Below are 21,534 nucleotides of genomic sequence, written 5' to 3' on the forward strand. Positions count from 1 at the left end.
GGGAGGTGGGGGAGTGGTCAGTGACAGGGAAAAATGCATGGATCTTAGGATGCTGTGAAGGATCCAGAGGGAACAGGCTAAATTGGAATCAAATGCTGAAGTTGAGGTTAAACATTTACTTTGGTTATTTAAGGATTTAACAATTTATGAGACTAGTGAGATGATTATTGATGTTTCAAGTTTACATACACATTATGAAAATATATTTTAGGTTAAAAGGCCACATACCTGGAAAACTAGGTTGGCATTTTCATGCATTCCAAATATTTCTGGGTCATCCATCAAAGGCAGATTTTCAATGTAGTCCTTAAACTCTTGTAGGCTGTCAGCCAAAGGTGCAAAATAGATGCCTGTTTATTGAAAACACAGAAGGCAGATATGTTTCAAATAGACTAGCTTTGTACCACCAAGGTTAGTCCTTCTCTGCCTGTTCAAATGGTGGCTATAATCAAGTGCCTTCCACAGAAAAGGGGATTGTTTTCCCCACCCTCCTTGCCTTCATTACTGTGCCTGGTCGCTTTCCCTTTTCTTGAGGCCTTGAGCATGTGATTAGTCTCCTACTCTTTCAGGGTGTTTCCTCCAGAACCTTTCAAGATTCTGGGAATCCAGGGATGTGCTGCTGAAAGCCATGCCTTGGTAAAGAGCTCCAAATTTATAGAACTTTGAAAGCACATTTAGACCAAATACAACCCATTTTAGAGCAAATAATTCAAAGTGGGTACTGCACAAAAGATATTTTTGTGCTTTAACTGCCAAGCCACTTTTGGAGGTGGTCAAGCGTGGGGCTGGTGCAGGCGGGCGTGGGAACTGGGCTGTGATGACTGGACACTGAGAGCTCCTGGATGGAAAACTGAGAGATGCTGCCAATGACATCTTGCAAAAGGTCCTTTCCGGAATATTGAAAAGTCATTCACCTGATTCCGAATATTTATAATCCTCTTCTAATGTTTCAGGAGAAAAGAACCTTTTTAAGACCGTACGAAGGCATCTTTGATCCCAGGTGTCTGTAACTCTACCACCATATGTAATTTCACCTGAAAAGGAGTTTGCATTTTTAAACATATTTTTTATTGATATGCTTAGCTAAATTCTAATAGGTTTATTTATATGCACATTTATTTGGAACTGAAAGTGAAAAGAGCATATCAGAGTTTCCTTCAGAGAATAAAAGGCAGGAAAAAACCTAGTATATGTACCTTACCCTAATTATTTTGCTTTCCCCAAATAACCAGAACCAAAGCCACTGAGCTCTATTTCTGTCTTTCTTTCTTTCCTTCCTTCCTTCTTTCTTTCTTTCTTTTTCTTTCTTTCTTTTTCTTCTTTCTTTCTTTCCTTCTTTCCTTCTTTTTCTTTTTCTTCCTTCCTCCCTTCCTTCCATTTCTTCTTCTTCTTCTTCTTCTTCTTCTTCTTCTTCTTCTTCTTCTTCTTCTTCTCCTTCTCCTTCTCCTTCTTCTTCTTCTTCTTCTTCTCCTCTTCATCTTTTTTCATCTTTCTTCGTCGTCCTCCTCGTCCTCTTTCTCCTCTTCTTCTTCTTCCTCCTCCTCTTCCTCCCCCTCCTCCTCTTCCTCCTCTTTCTCCTCTTCTTCCTCTTCTTCTTTTGCTGCAAAATACTGATTTTGGGCCTTATTCCATCATTGATCACAGTATTCTAAAACATATACACTTCCTATGCAACACTGATTCTTTTTGAGGCCAGTAAATAAATGGACCCAAAACATTGACAACAAGACATCGAAACTGTATGCATACTTTATAATTATTAAAATGAAGCCAGGGAGGAAAGATAGGTCCAAGGTGAAAGAGACGACTTGCCTCACAGAAATTATGTTGTGGGGAATTAAAACTTATTAGTACCCCATCTCTTTTTTCACAGAGCAGTTACTTTCAGCATGCTCCACAGTCATCCCAAAATTCTAAATAGGAATGATATCTATTCTTCTTTGGAATAATGTCATTGCTGATTCCTTGGGAAAACTCCAGATCCATTGCTACGTTTCATTATTTGCCACTGTAGTGTTCCCAGAAGGATTTTACCTATGGTACTGACACTCAACTTCTGGATTCTCTGAATGTTCAGCCATTCTTATCTCTATATCTTTCATTATGTCAGGAAGAAGGGTTTTTCATTCTTTTTCAAGCTGAGATGGTTGGTTGAAAGAAAGTTATTTCAGTCTTTGGAATCTCAAAAATTTATTTCTTCTAAGGGAGCAATGTCTTTACTTGCACCTCTCATAGGTACACTTATTTTCCCTCTCCTGTTGAAGCATTTTTGGTCTGTTGTGTTGGATCAACCACTCAGGGGGAGGGGAGAGGAGGTAGAGTAGGTATTACAGCTGGTGGTCAAGTAGCTAAATCTCTGTATTAGCAATTCTAAGAGGGAAGAAAGAGATGCTATTGTATTTTCCTGGGTATATTCTTCAGTCATCTTCTAGGAAGTCTTGGAACACAAAGTTCGGTTACATCTTTGTAGTGGGTCCATCAGGTCTGGGCCTAAATTGAGGCTCCTCTTGGATCCTTGGGGCTGGATGGGAATGTAAGCTCACGTTTCTCTGACTGCATGATGGTGTCTGGAAAAGGAGGATGGCCAGGAGAACTAAGACTTCTATAGTTGGTAGGTGGTGAGAGGAAAGAGTTGCCCTAAAGTACTTTTTTTAAGTCACAAAGGACAATATCTGCATTTTGAGAAAAAGCACAGAAATATTTTCCTTACAAATCATCAGACTTTGTGCTTCTCCATCCAGATTGAGTTTTACCCTTTTCTTGGATCAAACTGAGTAAATAATTTTGACTCAGAGTAGATGACTCACTTTTAGGCTCCATTTTAGGAAGGAGTCTTCTGGGTTTGGTCTTCCCAGAAGAGGGACCTGGGGAGGAAGTGTCTACCATACATGCCAACCACCTGTCCTGGCCCTGGCATCACAGTCCCCGAGGGTCTTGTTGCAGATTCCAGTGTGGTGGCTTCCCCCTTCTCTTCCTCTTCTATCCCCAGAGGCTGGCTGAGGGATGGCCCAATACAAACTGGACAGGCCTTAGGTTTGGCTTTGTCCTTGCCTAATTTGAGCTTAGATCTGTCTCCTGGACTTATGTATTGCTATACCTTACACTATAAAATTTTAAGACCTCCCCCACCCCCAAATACCTTCTCATATTTAAAGCCTCCTCAGTATTTCTCTGTTTAGTCTCTCCTGTTTATTTTTATTTATTTTTTAAAAAGATTTTATTTATTCATTTGAGAGAGAGAGACAGAGCACAAGCAGGGCAAGGGGCAGAGGGAGAGGAAGCAGCAGACTTCCTGCTGAGCTGGGAGCCCAACATAGTGCTCGATCCCGGGACCCTGGGATCATGACCTGAGCTGAAGGCAGATGCTTAGCCATCTGAGCCACCCAGGCGCCCCTCTTCTCTCCTGTTTCGTTTCCCCACTGGTGTTGCTGTATGTTCTTGTTCAGTCCTTCATGTTGCTTTTATTATAGTTTGCAAATTATTATACCTCTTTACAGCCTAAAGGACTATGATTGCCAATCATTGATTACAAAGTAGAACCAAAATTTATTAACAACACACACAGGCCTTTCAGGTTGTGCTCCCAGTTTACCTTTTTTAGTTTTGTTGAAGATAAACCTCCCCTCCATGTACATCCCCTCTTCCTACTATGCACCAGCCCAACGGAATTGCTCACAAGTTCTACAGTCAGGCCACACCTCAACCCGTTGGGCTTTTACATCATTGATTCTCTCAGCCCAGTGTGCTCTCCTGCCTTTTCTCTCCCAGTGAGCCCAACTTAGCTCAATGTAGCTGTTCAGCACTTAGCTCCCAGCAGAGCTCTCCCGGCTTCTCCCGGGGTAGTGTTGTTCCTTCCTAGTTCCCACAGCATTGTGCAGACACTTCTGATTTGGTTATTATCCTAACATAGAGTTTATTCATTATCTCCACCCTCCATGCCATGAGTTTTTGGCAGGCAGGGTCTATGTCATCTTTGTATTTCTAGCATCTCTTGTAGTAGTATTAGGCAGTATTTTCTGGATTAATGCATAAATGACTGCCCAAAATACCACCCTATGGATAAAGCATTCATTGCCTTTTTGCTCCTATCCATTTTTTAAAAACAGCTTTAATAAAGAGCTATGATTTAAAAATCATAAAATCCACATAAAATTTACATGTATAATTCAGTAATATTTAGTAAACCTGCAGTGTGTGTGTAACCGTCACCACAATCTAATTTTAAAACATCTGTATCCTCCCCCAAAAGAAATCTTGTGCCCCTTCTCAGTCACTCTCCATTCTTGCCCCTGCTCCATGCAACCAGGAATTTACTTTCTGTCTGTATACATTTGTTTTTTCTGGAACTTTCATATAAATGGAATCATACAATGTGGTATTTTGTGCTGACTTAAAAAAAAAAAGACTATTTTAGAGAGAGAGGGAGGGAGAGAGCAAGCGGGGGGGTAAAGGGGGGGGAGAGAGAATCTTAAGCAGGCTCTCTGCTGAGTGTGGATCCCACCTCAGGGCTCAATCCCAGGACCTTGATATCAGGACCTGAGCCCAAATCAAGACATGGATGCTTAACTGACTGAGCCACCCGGGTGCCCCTGTGCCTGACTTTTTTACTTAGCATAGAGTGTGTGGGGTTTTCCTATGTTGCAGCACGTATCCATACTTTACTCCTTTTTATGGCTGGATAGTACATTGTGTGGATACGCCACATTGTTTTTCCATTCACCAGCTGATGCAAGTTCACGTTGTTTCCACTTTTTGGCTATGAAGCAATGCTGTTATAAACATGTACAGAGTTTTTGTGTGGACATGTGTTTTCATTTTTTTCCTGGGTATATACATAGGAGAGGAATTTCTGGGTCATATGGTAAGTCTGTTTTAAAAATCTTCCAAAGTAGTGGCACCATTTTACATTGCCACCAGCAATGTATGAGGGTTCCACTTTCTCCATATCCTCACCAACACTTCGTTACTCTTTTTTTGTTGTTTCATTTTTTAATTATAGTCATCCTAGCCGGTATGAAGTGGTATTTCATTGTGGCTTTAATTTTCATTTCCTTAATGACGGAGCATCTTTTCATGTGCTTATTGGGCATTTATATCTTCTTTGGTGAAATGTCTGTTCAAATCTTTTGCCTATTTTTAAATTGGTTTATTTTTCTTTTCACTGTTAAGTTGTAAGTGTTCTTTATATACTTTGTATACAAGTGCCTTATCAGACATATGATTTGCAGATATTTTCCTTCAGTCTGTGGCTTGTCCTTTCACTTTCTTGATGGTGTTTGCTGAAGTATAAAAGTTTTAAATGTTGATGATGTCCGTTATTATTTTTTCTTTATTGCTTGTGTTTTTTGCATCATATCTAATAAGTCATTGCCTAACCCAAAGTCACAAAGATTTACTTCTATGCTTTCTTCTAAGAGCTTTATAGTTTTAGCCATTACATTTAGCTCTTACAGGACTCATTTTGAATTAATTTTTGTGTATCATATGAGATAAGGATCCAAATTCATCCTTTTGCAGATGGATATCTAACAGTCTCAGCATCATTTGTTGAAAAAATTATCCTTCCTCCATTGAGCCGCCCTGATACCTCTGTTGAAAGTAAGCTGATCATCAATATAAGGTCAATTGACCATCACCATTTTATTAAGCAGTGTTGGCCCCACTAGAGTAGTGGAGTGCTGGAGGCCAGAGTATAAAGTAGCCCCCTAGATTCCAAGACCACCCCTTTTGGTCCACTCTGTGGATGGTCCTCATTCATTTTCACGGTTGTTTCACTGACCTCCATTTCCAAGGTTTATTTGCCTTTCAAGGCTCTAGATCACCTGATCCCTCTCTGTTCTTCCCCATTTCCCTTACTCACCGGTAAAAACCACCCATTCCCATTCTGCCCCTTTTCAGAGTGCTCTTCTTCCCCCCACTTCCCAGTGCAAATCATTTCTTCATTATTCGGGCCTACATATTCCACATTGGACCTAATTTTTTGGCACAAGGTCCCATGTGGCCACAATTAATATTTGCTAAAAATTGTAATTCCTGAAATATTTTTTCCTTTTTCACAAGTATACCTGAATCAACAGGTCTCTACTAGTCAAGCAATGTTCAGATTCTTTTGAATTTAAGAGCATACTCTTGAGGCTAGACTGACTGAATTTCAATCTTGGCTCCACCACTTATAAACTGTATGCCTCAGTTTCCTCATGTATAAAATAGGTATATAACAGTCCTCACCTCATAGGGTTGGTGTGAGGATTAAATCTGCTAATTCTTGGGAAGTGCTGAACATAGTACTTGGCATGTATCAAGAGCGATATAAGGTTCTGCTATTATTATTTGGGAAAACATCTGCCCATTTTCTATGTGTAAATATTCTCATGATATTCTTATCATGGTCTTATCTTCACAAAGGGACTATCAGAATCATCATCACCACTATCAAACACTGGGGGAAGGATGCCATCTTTATGTGGGCCATGGCCTGTCCACGTGGGCATACTGACCAGTAATGTAAATCAATGCATCCCAGGGAATCTTTCCCTCTTGACAATAAAGGTTGAGGTTTAGTAAAGCACATTCCCTGTCACTGTCATTAAATTCATAGCAGATATTCCAACCAAGGGGGCCAAACTTCTTTCTCTCCTAGAAGGGAAAATGAAAATAGTCTTACATAAAATTTGATAAAATTAACTTTGTATAAAATATTGAGAAATTAAAGGTTTCTATTGAAGCTGGGCATCCTCATTCTGTAAAATCAGTTAAGATCATGAAGTTCAATTTCATCTAGGCTTTCAGTTTGGCTTACAGCAAACATGGGCGGCATCTCTTCCTCCAGTCCTAGCTCTTTGCCAAAATTTCTGAAAGAAAATTTGATATTACTGGAAATATGATAGATCTGTGAAAAGGACATTTGTTCTTCATGGTAAAATAAAATATTTCCCCATCAAAATAGGCAAAAAAGAAAAAAAATTCTGACACTAATCATCCATCTGATGGCAAGAACTACTCTCTACTCTTCTAAGGCATCTATCACCTAGGCTTTTCAGTCATGTCACAATGTGCTGATTACATACTGACTTCTCTGCAGTGACATCTTTTTTTTTTTTTAAAACTGGTACACAGAATCAGAACCCTTGTTTCATGACTTCACATAGTGAAGTCTTTCCCTTTCCTCATTATCTCCCTATCCCATCTTAATTTCTTAATTCCAAACTAATGATTATACGAGAGGTCTCATATTCCCTCCTCTTGATTTCAAAATTTCCCTAAGTCTTGAACAACCTCCCTATCTCAGCTGTTTTTCTTTGTGCAATGGGGGCCTCACACCTGGAGCCCCTGGTCCCACCCTCACAGATCTCCTCTAGGACCTTGTTTACTTATTTATTTCGTATTTTGCATCTTTAATCTTTGTTTTTTTTCTTTACAGGTTCTTTCTCTGGAGACCATACACATTTGAAACCTAGGCAGCCAGTCTATTTAAGACACCATGTAGAGACATGTAGTCGAAGAGTCAGAATTTAAGTGCAGGGTCACAGGATGGACACCAAATCACAGCAGTGAGCTTTGAGTAGAGGGAAGGAGAGAGTAGTACTGAGTTGAAGGTCCTCTTTCAGGGGACTTGGGGCTCTGGTCACAGGGAAGAGGCTCTTAAGTGTGGTGAGCCCATTCAAATAGGAACAGGCAAGAATGAAACTATTGCAAGAAAAATGATGGACTGATATGTATGTGCAAAGAAGGGATAATAAAATTAAACCTGAAATTATGGAGATATGGGACCACCGATTTCAGAAGTAGAGGCTGGAGGGAAGCAGATTTGGGAGTGAGGCATAGCTGAGGAGATCAATTTTGTGCTTTTGAATTTAACCTCATACATTTATTCAGGTGATGGTGTCCTTTGGTCAGATCAGAGTGAGCTGGGAGGCGAAGCCGTGAGCTGCTGAGGTGAGGGGGGTACAGAGAAATCAGCCACTGAGGGAGAACAACTTGGGTTCAGACCCTGAACTGGGCCTCAGCGCTTCACAATGCCACTTGTAAGCTCTCATGTAATTCCCACTTTTTAAAAAATTTATTAACATACTGCACTTTCTTGTTTCTACTAAAAAGCAAAAATTAAGTGTACCTGAATAATTGCATGGAAGAAGCAAATGCCAAATATTATTTGTCTCCATTTTCTTCCAAGTATATTTTCTTCAAAAAACGAAGGTGTCATTTCAGTAAATGCTCGTCTGATATTTGCACGTAAACCTTTCGGAGGCTCATTGGTTACCTGGATTCAGACACATATGTGGCAGAGAGGGCAATTTTATAGATTCACATTATTTCTGAATAACACACATAGAGTGAAGCCATCGAGAGGATATGGGGCATTCCTGGCATGTGGGGCCCTGCTCTGTATCTTGCTCAACCTCAGTCTCTGCAAAGTTGGGCTTCATGGGGTCTTTAGACCTACAGTGGGTGAACTGTCTCTACAAGAACCTCAGACAATTTCTTTTGGTGTCCATTTTTCTAAATATGGGCCAGAAAGTATGCTCAGGTCTGCAGCGCTGGATTTTCCACGCATCCCAACATAGGTATCCCTGGATGACATGGGACAGGGAAGGAAGAGGCATCTCTTGTTCCTGAGTGATCATTCATATGCAGAGGCTTCCTACATATTGGAGACTTCCAGCACTGAAATCCAGCAGCCATACTACCTGTAGGCCTTCCTATCTCTCACATGCTCAAATAGCCTCTTAATTCTGGGAGGGGTTCCATTCTTACTACACTGCATTCTTGACATTTTTTCTTTTTAAAGATTTTTTATTTATTTATTTGACAGAGAGAGATAGTGAGAGCAGGAACACAAGCAGGGGGAGTGGGAGAGGGAGAAGCAGGCTTTCCGCAGCAGGGAGCCCAATGTGGGACTCAATCCCAGGGTCCTGGGATAATGACTTGAGCCCAAGGCAGACGCTTAATGACTGAGCCACCCAGGGGCCCCCTTGACATTTTCTTATAGAGTTGAATGATCAACAGACTAGGGCATGCAAAGATGGGAGTGGCTTGGGAAACTGCCCGCATGCTAGCAGGTGAAGGGATACTGACTTCCCCCTCCCCACCTGGGTCACTTACACTTTGATGTGGTCCTGTGTGGGGCCTGGGATCCCCGGACCTACTCGGGGAACACTCTGAGGCCAATCATTTTGCACCATTCCAACCATGAGCATACGTTACCTTGACAGAATTTTGAAGAACTGTAACAGGAAATGTACTACTAGGCATGGAACTTAAAAAAAGTCGAAAAGTGTCCTTGATAGTAATAGCTGTTTAAAACAAAGACAACAAAAAAAGGAAAATGCTTAACTTAAAATAATACTTTTACATAACAAACACTTATTATGGGATAGCAAAAAACCCCGCTGTGAGCTCTGTTTAAAGGCTAGCTTAAGTCTTTTATGTTGTAAAATGTTCTAAAATGGAGGTGGGAGGAATTTTTATAGAAACTCTTAATACATGAAAATTTGGCAATCTAGACACTGGCACATTTGAGTAAAGAAAGTAAGGACACATTAATTTTTAATACTTGGAGTTGTTAAGGGCCTTCCCTCTGAGATGGGGAAAATTTTCAATTAAAAATTAGGACTGTTACTGCCAGTACTCATGAAATGTTTTGTTTTATTTTTAAACGATTCAATTTATGGCAGATTGCATGAAAATGGTCAGAAAACCCCATGGAGAAGAAAGGGATTTCTCCACTCTGCAGATAAGTTGCAAAGGGAATTGAGGGAACAGGGGTATGGACAGACTTCATGAGTAGCATGAAGAAGTTAAGTCAATATGCTTACTTTGTGAGCTTTGCACAGCAAGCCTAAGAAAATGAGTTCCCTTCTGGGTTCAAAAGGCTGAAGCAAAGTTGGGAAAACTGTGTTATTCCCATTATAGGAAGACGCAGGCATCATCCACGGATGACTTTCTTGGTGCTGGTTTTTAAGTACATATTATGGTATTTCTCCAGCATTCTAGGCCTGTTCCCTCCCTAGGGTCTTTGCACTGGCTCTTCCTTCTGCCTGGAATGCCCTGCCTTTAGATTCCCTCACTTTCCTCAAGTCTTGGTCAAATGTTACCTTCTCAAAGAGGTTTACCCAGATCACACTGTTTAAATTGCTACCCACTCTTCCTCCCTATCACCCCAACCCCTGCCCATTTCATCCTGACCTTTCTGATCCTCCTTACTCTATTTTTTCCCAAAGCACTAGCCACATTCTATCATACCATGTAAATTACTTATTTATCATATAGTTTAATTATTGTTCGTCTCCCCTTACTAACATTTAAGTTCTAGGAGGGCAGATATCTATGGTTGTTTTGTTCACTGTCCTACCTTAAACATCTAGAAACGGGCATGGTACATGGTAGGTTCCCAAATATTTACTGAATGAATGACTGTAGATTAAAGCTGAATTTATGCTTATTTTGGTAATCTAAATTCATGAACTACATTAAATAGCTAAAATTAAAAGTTAGTTCTAGTACAATTCTAGAGCAACACTGAAGTTGCTTGCATGGTAAAAACTATTAGGTATAGAAGTCAGACATCAACCAAAGTCTTAGGGCTAATGATTTCAATAACCAAAAATCCAAAGCATGAAAAGGGCAGATTTAGAGAAGTACTTTTTTTCATACTTTTTCTGTTATAATTGCAGAAAGCATCAAGAATATTAACTTTCACAGACATCATAGAAGTTTCAAACTGGAATGGAACCTCAGGAAGCGAAGATGCCATGTGGGCATCTTATGGCTGGGTTAACTGAGGCCCAGAGAGGGGACATGGTAGCACAGGCAGGAAGTAGTGGGGGCAGAACTCTACTCAGGTCATAGAATTTCGAGTCCAGAGTTTTTGCTTCTTCCTTTATTTCTTTTTTCTTTTGTTCACTTACTCTTTTCGGCTTATTACCTGAATATATTTTATTTTAAATGGGTTCAAGTTAAACATCAGAACTCAAATGGGTACATTACTAAATGATTGTAACAAGGGCCAGAAGATGATTTTTTTATCCATTTAAGCTTTGGTAAGCCAAAGGCACTTCAAAACCACACCCAACTTCAGCTGGCTTCCATAGCCTGTCCAGCCTCTGGCATATACTTGCTCATGTCCCAGTCACCATGAGGCTGAACAACGTCTCCTTATTTTGAAGGCTCATGTAGTCCCACTGCAGCAAATTGATTTTTAGATGCCTTCCCTAGCATTTCATTCTTAATTATAAGCCTAATCATCAGCAACCCCTGGACAGTGGTGAATACCTTGTCATTTTTTTCTTTAATTATTTAAATGGAAATAAGCCACAGGCCCAGTTGTAAGCAGGCCACTCTTATTTGCACTGCAAAAGGGTGAAAAGAGTGGAGATTCTGGATGGTTGATGTGAAGGACTCCATCCTTGCTGGAAGAAGCAGTCTGCAGAGGCAAGGAGTGGGGAACCAGGAAATGAGGGATCTTTAGGTGATGGCTGTTATGTCTTGGCTGTGGGGTGGTGTCCAGTGTAGGCTGGCCACTTTGTAAGGGCAGCAGTAAGTAAAATCACTTGCAAAACTGGCTGTAGAGCTCCCACCTTCCCAGAAAGCTTCTGTGGTCAGGGCATAAAGGAAGACCCTAGAGAAAGGGCTCTGGATATCCTAGGTTGGTAGGATGGCCTTCTGACAGAGTAAAGTGGGGCTCACGCAGTTTATTAACAATAATACAGTTCCTAAGGTTTCAATTATTTTTATACAAACATTTTAAAATAAGTAGATTCTATCTTAATCTCAGGAAACAAACTGAGGGTTGCTGGAGGGGAAGGGGGTGGGAGGGAGGGGGTGGCTGCGTGATAGACATTGGGGAGGGTATGTGCTATGGTGAGCACTGTGAATTGTGTAAGACTGATGAATCACAGACCTGTACCTCTGAAACAAATTATACATTATATGTTAAAAAAAAAAAGAAGAAGATAGTAGGAAGGGAAAAATGAAGGGAGGCAAATCGGAGGGGGAGACGAACCATGAGAGACTATGGACTCTGAGAAACAAACTGAGGGTTCTAGAGGGGAGAGGGGTGGGGGGATGGGTTAGCCTGGTGATGGGTATTAAGGAGGGCACGTATTGCATGGAGCACTGGGTGTCATACGCAAACAATGAATCATGGATCACTACATCAAAAACTAATGATGTATGGTGATTAACATAATAAAATAAAATTAATAAAAAAAATAATAAAATGAGTAGATTCTAAATCCTCTTCTTTCTTTGCAGCCCATTATACTTTCTTGATTAGGAAAGAAAGTGCTGATGTTATAGTTAGCGGCAGTAGCGGTAGCAACTATGAATAATGCTGGGTACGCCCATGGGGTGTGTGTAGCTGAAGCCGCTTAAAAGCATAAAGTTGAACAAAAATCAAAATGGCTGCACTAATGCTTCAGGGAAGTTGGATTTTAAACTAAGTCACCTTTTTTCTCTTTTGCAAATCTCCCCTCCTCCCTTCTTAGCCTTTTGTTTCAGGACCCTGATACCACCCTGAAGACATGATGAACCAGTCTGGTGGCACGCACCCGATTCCTGTCAAAACCAGCTAGATCCTGTATTTCCCTATTAACTCCGCCCCCCCAGCCCCTTTCCTTCAGGTGGGATTGCAGTTTTGAAGGCCACAGCCTGCTGCAGCCTCCTTTGCCCCGCAAAGCAATATAGCTATTGTTCCTCTTTACCCTAAACTCTGTCTTTGCTTCGCTATTTTGGCTCCGAAGCACTGAGGTCGGTTTTCCACAACATGGCTAGGAGGCACACATGAGGGTTAGTTAGTTGGCATAGGAGTCACAGAGAATAAGAAGTGGTGAAACATGACTCTAGGGGGATTGGTGGCAATTTGAATCTGTGAATCTTCTCTCATTCTGTAGTGAAAGATTTAATTTCCTTGCTTTGTCCTAAGTCCATTTTTCTATTTCTTTTATCATGCCTATATGTAATCTATTTTGAATTCAAATGGCCTCCACAGAAAGGAACATGAAACAGAAATGATCCAGTGGATCATACCCACAACTTGGAGTCTGAAGATCTTTTTTCAAGTCTGGATTGTATAATTTAACTAAAACTCTCTAGGTCTCAAATTCCTCCTTTTTATTATGGGGAAACATAATTCCTACAATAAAAAATTATTACAAGAATTGGATTCAACAAAGAAAGCCTACATAAAAAGGTATTATTATGCAAATGCTATGTTGTCAACATACTTGAATCTGTGAAGGTTTTAATTAGTTCTTCCATTGCCAACATCCAAGAAACAGCAAGATGGCAGTTTTGCAAAAATACCCAGTTTCCTGATTTCATTGCATCTTTGATCATTCTTTCAGCAATGGGTCCTTGTCCTTGCCCCAGTGAAATTGATTGCACCCTGAATTCCACAACAACAAAAAAAGGCTGTTTTATGTTATTTATAAGCAATGAGACTATGAAGAAATGTAAATATAGTATACTCCTAAAATATGCACACATTTCAAATCCTCATTTTAATAGATGTGCAAATATTTATTTTCTTGTTTTTAAAAACATTATCTACTATAACACACATATAGAAAAGTCCAAAAAACCAAATATATAGCTCTATGAATTATCACAAATGAACACCCGTGGTTGAGAATGAAGTTTGCCAACACCCCAGAGACATGTCTTTTTATGCTCCTTTCTACTCCAATGACTTTTCCTTCCTCCTTCCCAAAGGGACCTGTTATCCTGATTTCCAACACTATAGATTAGTTTTTAAAAACTTAAAAAAATTTTAAGTCTCACATCCATATAGAGTAATACATAAATCATTAGTGTATGGCTTAATGAAGTCTCCCAAAGTGAATGTGTACACTTGTACCACCACACAGGACACAAAAAAAGAGGATTACCAGCATCCACCCAATCAAGAGACTTCTTCATTCTCAAAGGTGAAAACTATTTTGAATTCTAACACCATAGATTAATTTTACTAGCTGTTATGTTTTATATAAATGGACTCATATAGTATATATATCTTGTCTTTGGTCTGTTTCAATCAACATTATTTTTTTAATTTATTTTTTATTTTTTTTAAAGATTTTATTTATTTATTTGACAGAGAGAGAGGGAGTGCACACAAGCAGGCAGAGCGAGAGGGAGAAGCAGGCTCCCCACTGAGCAGAGAGCCTGACATGGGGCTCGATCCCAGGACCCTGGGATTGTGACTTGAGCCGAAGGCAGTGGCTTAACCAACTGAGCCACCCAGGTGCCCCAACATTATTTTTTTAGATTAATTCATATTATTGTGTGTCATTGTAGTTCATTCATTTTCATCGCTATATAATATTCCACTCTGTGATTATACCAAAATTTATTCATCTATTCTGCTTTTGATGGACATTTGGGTTATTTCTGGTTCTTGGCTATGACATCCAATGCTGCACTAAACATCTTCTACATGTCATTTGGTATACATGCACACTCCATTTTGTTTTGTATATTCCTAGGAGTAGAACTGCTGTTTGACACAGTATGTGTATATTTAACTTTATTATAATATCAAACTGTTTTCCAAAGTGATGCCACCATTCTGAATTCAACTTCCATGGAGAGTATTTTTTCTCCATATCCTTACTAGCACCTGGTGGATGTATAGTGGTATCTCACTGAGGTTTTAAATTGTTTCCCCTTTTCATAGTTTTATTTGTTGGCCATCTGGCTATTCCCTTTTATATCTCCCCTCCCTCCTTTTTTTTCTCTATTGTCCTTTTTTGATTTCTAAGAGTTCTTTATATTGGATATAAATCCTTTGTTAAATTTTTACTGTCTCCATGTTTTGCCTTTTCCAGAATGTCATATAGTTGGAATCATACAGTATGTAGTCTTTCCGGATTGGCTTCTTTCACTCAGTAATACGCAGTTAAGTTTCCTCCATGTCTTTTCAGGGTGTGATAGCTCATTTGTTTTTAATGCTGCATAATATTCCATTTCATGGGTGTACCACAGTGTATTTACCCATTCATGTACTGAGAGACATCTTGGTTGCTTCCAAGTTTGGCAAGTGTGAATAAAGCTGCTATAAACATCTGTGTGGGGGCGCCTGGGTGGCTCAGTTGGTTAAGTGACTGCCTTCGGCTCAGGTCATGATCCTGGAGTCCCAGGATCGAGTCCCGCATTGGGCTCCCTGCTCAGCTGGGAGTCTGTTTCTCCCTCTGACCTTCCCCCCTCTCATGTGAGCTCTTTCTCTCAAATAAATAAATAAAATGTTAAAAAAAAATCTGTGTGTATATTTTTTGCATGGACATGACATAAGTTTTCAACTCCTTTGGGTAAATACCATGAAGTGTGATTTCTGGATTATATGGTAAGAGTATGTTAATTTTGTAAGAAGACTGCAAACTGTCTTCCAAAGTGGCTATACCATTTTGCATTCCCATCAGCAATAGAATTGCTATTGTTAGTATGCATTATTAATACAATCTGTTTTTATGTCTAGTAACCTTGCTGAATCCATTAAAAAATTTTTAAGATACACTTTATCAGAGTAAAAAATTGTTCTATTTCTGATTTTCTCTTTCTAAAAAATGATTTCTAGATTCTTTTTTTTAAAGATATTTTATTTATTTGACAGAGAGATAGAGCACAAGTAGGCAGAGAGGCAGGCAGAAGGAGAAGGAGAAGCAGGCTCCCCGCTGAGCAGGGAGCCCGACGCAGGGCTCGATCCCAGGACCCTGTGATCATGACCTGAGCCGAAGGCAGCCAGCCGCTTAACCAACTGAGCCACCCAGGCACCCCTGATTTCTAGATTCTTAACTAGGATTTTTTTCTTGATGAATGCATGTTGAATTTTAACAAATGCTTTTTCTGCCTCATTAATAGTTTATTTAAAGCGTTTTTCTCCTTTATTCTTTCAGTGTGGTGATTTATATTAACTCATTTTCAATATTTTAACCATCATTGCATTCCTGGGAGAGATCCAGCATCATGGGATGGTTTTCAATAATGAATTCAATTAAAAAATTATTGAATGGACAATTTAAATATTCTAATTATTCTTATCAGTTTTTAAGTTGTGGGGACACCTGGATGGCTCAGTCAGTTATGCATCTGCCTTTGGTTCAGGTCATGATCCCAGGGTCCTGGAATTGAGTCCCGCATCGGGCTCCGTGCTTAGTGGGGAGCCTGCTTCTCCCTCTGCCTCCTGCTCTCCCTGATTGTGCTCTCTCTCTGACAAATAAATAAATAAAATCTTCTTAAAGTTTTTAAGTTGTGTTTTTTGAGAAATTTTTTCATTTCATTAGCATTTCAAATTTGTTGGTAAAGTTTTTTAAAAAATATGTTCTTATGATCATTTTAATGTCTGCTGATCTAATAGTGATACTCTTTTCATTCATGATACAAGTTTTTTGGATCTCTGTCTCTGTCTCTCAACAGTTTCAGCAGGGATTTATGTTTTATTAAACTTTTTTTAAAAACCAGGGCACTTGAATAAGTGTCAGACTCTTGATTTCTGCTCAGGTTATGATCTCAGGGTCATGAGGTTGAGCCCTGCATTGGGTTCCGTGCTGGGCGTGAAGCATGCCTAGGATTCTCTTTCTACCTTCCTCTCTCCCACAGTGCATGCCTTCTGTCACTCCCTCTCTCTTAAAAAAAAACAAACAACTTAAAAAAAAAATCTACTTCTGGTCTTTTGGATCTTGTCTATTAAATATATGTTTCTATATCATTAATTTCTGTTCTTACATTTTTTCCCTTCTATTAGAGTTTAATCATTACATTTTAGATTGCCATTTGCCTAATATATGCACTTATGCCTATAAATTTCCCTGTAATCCTAGTTTCAGATCCATCTCACAAGTTTTAATATATTTTCAACATTATTCTATTTAGTACATGTTTGAATTTCCATTTCAATATCCTCTTTGTCTGAAAATGGCTTAATCTTAGCTTTGTTTAAAAATTTGTTGCGACAATGGAGCGCCTGGGTGGCTCAGTTGGTTGTGTCTGACACTTGATCTCAGTTCAGGTCTCGATCTCAAGGTCCTGAGATCAGCCCAGCATGTAGCCTACTTTAAAATTCTATGTGCACAGTAATTTGCTTTCAGTACTTTGAATATACATTTTTGTGGCTTTCATTGTTTTGCACAGAAATCAGTCAACAGCTTACTTGCATCTTTGAAGATAATCTTTTACTGTACTGTCTTAGTTTTTTCTGCAATTTACTATGATGGGTTTTTGGTAGAATTGTTTTTGTTTACTTGTTTGTTTTAAAGATTTAATTTTTAAGTAATCTCCACACCCAGTGTGGGGCTCAAACTCACAGCCCTGGGATCAAGAGTCACGTGCTCTATCAACTGAGCCAGCCAGGCACTCCAGGTAGAATTGTTTGTGTTTATTATGCTTGGCATTTTGTAGGGTTTATTTAATTTGCGGATTGGTGTCTTTTGTCAATTTTGGAAAATTTTCAGCCATTGCTAAAGGAAATATTACTCTGCACTCTTTTCTCCTCTGGGACTCAGATGATATCTTATTAGATCTTGTCAGTGTATCTCTGTCTCTTACTCTCACTTGCCTCTTCCCTTGTTTAGTCTCTGCATGCTTTTTACTCATCAAATTCATCTTGGAATTCTTAATCTTAATTCTTAAATTCTTAATTTCTAAATTCTTAATTATATTTTTTAATTCTAGAATTCTGCTTTTAAATAATTTTAGTTCTCTGTCAATTTTCTCAATCTTTCCTTTTTGAACATTTAAACATTGCTATTTAAAAATCAATCTCATGTATCCATTATCAGGATGCTGTACTGTGTTCCTATTATGTATTGTTTTTCTTGACTTTTAAACATGGTTTTTGGCCTTCTCGTGTCCCTGGTTATATTTTATTTGTATGCCTAGACTTTGTGTTCCTCCACACAAGATTCACATCTTCTTCTGGCAAGCAGCTAGAGAGACTAGTAATCAGGGGTCACCATAATCTCCTTGTAAGTGTATTTCTTACCTGGCCTTATTCCTTCTGATGAATCTCCTTAGAGGGCCAAACCAAAGTAGGGAGGTGGTTTACCAGTTTCCTTTACGATTCAGTCAGCTCTGGGCTCCAATTTTGTCCCCTTTGTCCCTTTAATCAGTGAAAAGTTTTGCTCAGTGTCTCAGCCTCTTTGCCTCCTCTTCTGATGCCTCTCTGTGAGTGCAGGACTTACTCTTCTGAGTTTTCTTTGTCTCTGGACTATTCCTTACTATTTTATTCATTCTCCAAACTTTCAAGCATTTTAAAAAATATATTTTGTTCAAGGTTTCTACTTGTTCTCAGTGGGGATATTAGTCTGAGTTCTTAGTCTGCCATTTCTGGATGAGAAGTCCTTAAATATTCATAAACTTACAGCTAAGTGCCTTATTACTATACCTTACTGGTTTTTGATATGTAATATTGTTTTTGTTATGTACTTCCACTTACTGGGAAATTTCCTTACGACTTCCCTTTAATAGATGAGTTGTTCAAAATGGCATTTTTGGTTTTCCAAATATTAAGAAAACTAACTTTTAAGACTGATTTTTAATATTAATTGTGTCAGGGATTAAGTTTATCTTATTTTTGAAATATGACTTAGCACGTGGTTAATTCTTATAAGTGTTCCATGTGTACTTGAAGAACTTGCATTTGTTCTATGCATTGAGTGTAAAGATCAAAGGTCATTAATTTCATTGTTAAATTTATTGTCTGAATATTTTATATTCTTAGCAATTCTGCAACTTTTTTTGTTCTTAACAGTTTCTATTAGAGATGCATTAGAATTTTCCACATTAATGTTACTTTATCAATTTCTCCTTGTATCAGTTTCTCCAGTTTTTGCTTTATAGATTTCAAGCTTTGTTAGTTGTGTACAATTGTACAATTGGTGTTTTTTGTTTGTGGGTTTTTCTATATATCATACAGTTGCCCTCTTTATCCCTAATATATATATATTTTTTTGCCCTCAACTCTATTTTGTGATATTCCTTTGAATTGTTAACAGCTCTTTTTTGGCTAGTATTTGCATAGTATCTCTTTATTTTCTACTTTCCTATGCTGTCTTTGTATTTTTTATGCATTTGCTAAGTAGCATATAGCTGAATGTTGTTTTTAAAATCCAGTTTGGTCATATTTATCTTTTTACAGTTGAGATATTTTTACTTTCTTAGGTATTTGGGTCAATTTCTCTATTTTGGTTTGACTTTTTGGTTTACTATATTTTGAGTTTATTTTTCTTCTTCTTGCCTATCTAATGTTGGATTAGAATATTGCACTACATATTCTTTTGTTCCTCTCCTGGCTTGCACGCTATAAATTATTTATTATTCTGGTGTTTTCCCTTAAAATTTCAACATTCCATTCAAACACAAATTTTCCCAAGGCAAACAGAGTTATTCTGTACTTCTTTTTTCTTCCTGAATACATCAAGAACTTAGCATATATTAACTACCTATTAACATCCCTCCCCATCTTCTGATTATCTTGAATTCTTTTATGTTTAATACTTACTGTGAAATATTTGAGACATACAAAAGCTATAAAGTTAATATAGTGAATATTCATGTACCCACAATCCAGCTTAGGAAATAAAACACTGTCTACAATGATCTGAACTGCAGTGCGCTCCTCCTTGTTCACTTCTGTCTCATTACCCAACCTTCACTTCCCAAGGTCACTGCTATCCTGGATTTGGCATAAGTTCCCTACCTTTCTTTATACTGTTATTGAAATATTATGAATTCCTAAACAATATATAATATATATAGTTTAAAATTTTTATATATTTTATACTTCTCCAATATTATATAGTTTTTCTGCAACTTATTTTTTTGGCTCAATATTAGTTTGTGTGACCCATCCATATTGATATACATAGTTCTAGTTTGTTCATTTTCATGGCTCTGGTGTATTATATTCAATTTCATTAGTATGCCACAACTTGTATGATCATTTTTCTAGATGGACATTTTGGATGTTTTGGTGTTTTTTGTTATGTTTCTACAAATGTTCTTGAACACGGCTCCTTGCACCATGTGACTGATTTTATTCTACGTTGCAGAGTCAGTGATGACTTGTTGAAATGTAGGGGATGCCATTTTCAACTTTAACATATTGTCAATTACTCTTCAAATTGATTTTAACCAATTTTTCACTCTCACTTGTAATATGGATATTTCTGTTGCTCCTTATCTTTGCCACCATTTTGCCAATTTCATGGGTATGAAATGATATCTCCTTAATGGCTTTAATTTGTTGCATCCTAATTACTTGTGAGGCCAGACATCTTTTCAAATGCTTATCAGGCATTTAGGTTTCTTTCTTTTTTTTTTTTTAAGATTTTATTTATTTATTTGACAGAGAGAGACACAGTGAAAGAGGGAACACAAGCAGGGGGAGTGGGAGAGGGAGAAGCAGGCTTCCCGCCGAGCAGGGAGCCTGACGCGGGGCCCGATCCCAGGACCCTGGGACCATGACCTGAGCCGAAGGCAGAGTTTAACGACTGAGCCACCCAGGTGCCCCGGCATTTAGGTTTCTGAAATTTTCAATTCTGAAAATCTCTGAAACTCTCCTGTTCATATTTTTTGTCTTTGTTTATGGATTGTTTTCTTTTTCTGAGATCAAGAGTTGGATGCTTAACTGGGTGCTGAGCCACCAGGTGCTGTTTTCTTTTTCTTATTAATTCACAGGAGCTCTTAACAGTTCTGTATACTCATTCTTTGTTAGGATTTCAGAACCAAAGGCAAACATCTAGGATCATAAATTTTATGTGCCAACTTGACTGGGTCACATGGTGTCCAGATATTTGGCCAAACATTACCCTGGGTGAACCTGTGATGGTGTTTCTGGGTGAGATTAACATTGAATGGGTAAACTGAGTAAAGCAGATTGCCCTCCTTAATGTGGATAGGCCCCATACAATCAACTGAAGACCTGAATAGAACAAAAAGGCTGAGTTAGAAGGCGCTCCTCCTGCCTGTCTGAATGGTGACTCTGGTCTTTTCTGGCTTGGATTCAGATGGAAACACTGGCTCTTGGGTGTTGAGCCTCCTGGCTTTCACACTGGAACTTACACCATTAGTTCTCCTGGTTTTTAGGCCTTTGGACTGGAACTATATATTGGCTCTCTTGGGTTTCCACCTTGCTGATTGCAAATTTGGGGACTCCTCAACCTCCATAATCATGTAAGCAAATTTCTATAAATATATATATATACATATATATATTATGTTATATATGTATATGATAACATATATTATAAGATACTTTTTCTTTCCTCCTTTCCCCCCTCTCCTTTCTTCCTTTCTTCCCTCCCTCCCTCCTTTCCTTCTTTCCTCCTCTCCTCCCCTTTCCTCTCCTCTCCTCTCCTCTCCTCTCCTCTCCTCTCCTCTCCTCCCCTTTCCTCTCCTCTCCTCTCTTCTCCTCTCCTCTCTTTTCTTAGTTGGGTCTGTTTTTCTGGAGAAGCCTGACTAGTGCAGACTATGAACTCCAAATGAACAGATAGGACCCATCATCTTATAATCCTCCAGCCAGGGAAAAGGCCAGACCCGCCA

At 38.8% G+C, this 21,534-nt stretch overlaps 1 protein-coding gene across 1 annotated transcript in view; it reads right to left on the minus strand.

Annotated features, from left to right (window-relative positions):
* DNAH6 (dynein axonemal heavy chain 6) overlaps positions 1-21,534 on the minus strand; it is a 241,149-nt gene that overhangs the window by 18,588 nt on the left and 201,027 nt on the right. Inside the window, exons 65-70 of the mRNA XM_073897471.1 lie at positions 13,224-13,384; positions 9,205-9,293; positions 8,114-8,260; positions 6,498-6,636; positions 915-1,034; positions 229-350 (exon numbers count right to left, since the gene is read on the minus strand). Of these exons, the coding sequence (XP_073753572.1) occupies positions 229-350; positions 915-1,034; positions 6,498-6,636; positions 8,114-8,260; positions 9,205-9,293; positions 13,224-13,384 (778 nt within the window). The remainder of the gene's footprint in view (positions 1-228; positions 351-914; positions 1,035-6,497; positions 6,637-8,113; positions 8,261-9,204; positions 9,294-13,223; positions 13,385-21,534) is intronic.

This window comes from Callorhinus ursinus, unplaced genomic scaffold (genome assembly GCF_003265705.2).
Source record: "Callorhinus ursinus isolate GAN/ISIS: 27379988/994484 unplaced genomic scaffold, GSC_fseal_2.0 scaffold10, whole genome shotgun sequence".
NCBI classification, from domain to species: domain Eukaryota; kingdom Metazoa; phylum Chordata; class Mammalia; order Carnivora; family Otariidae; genus Callorhinus; species Callorhinus ursinus.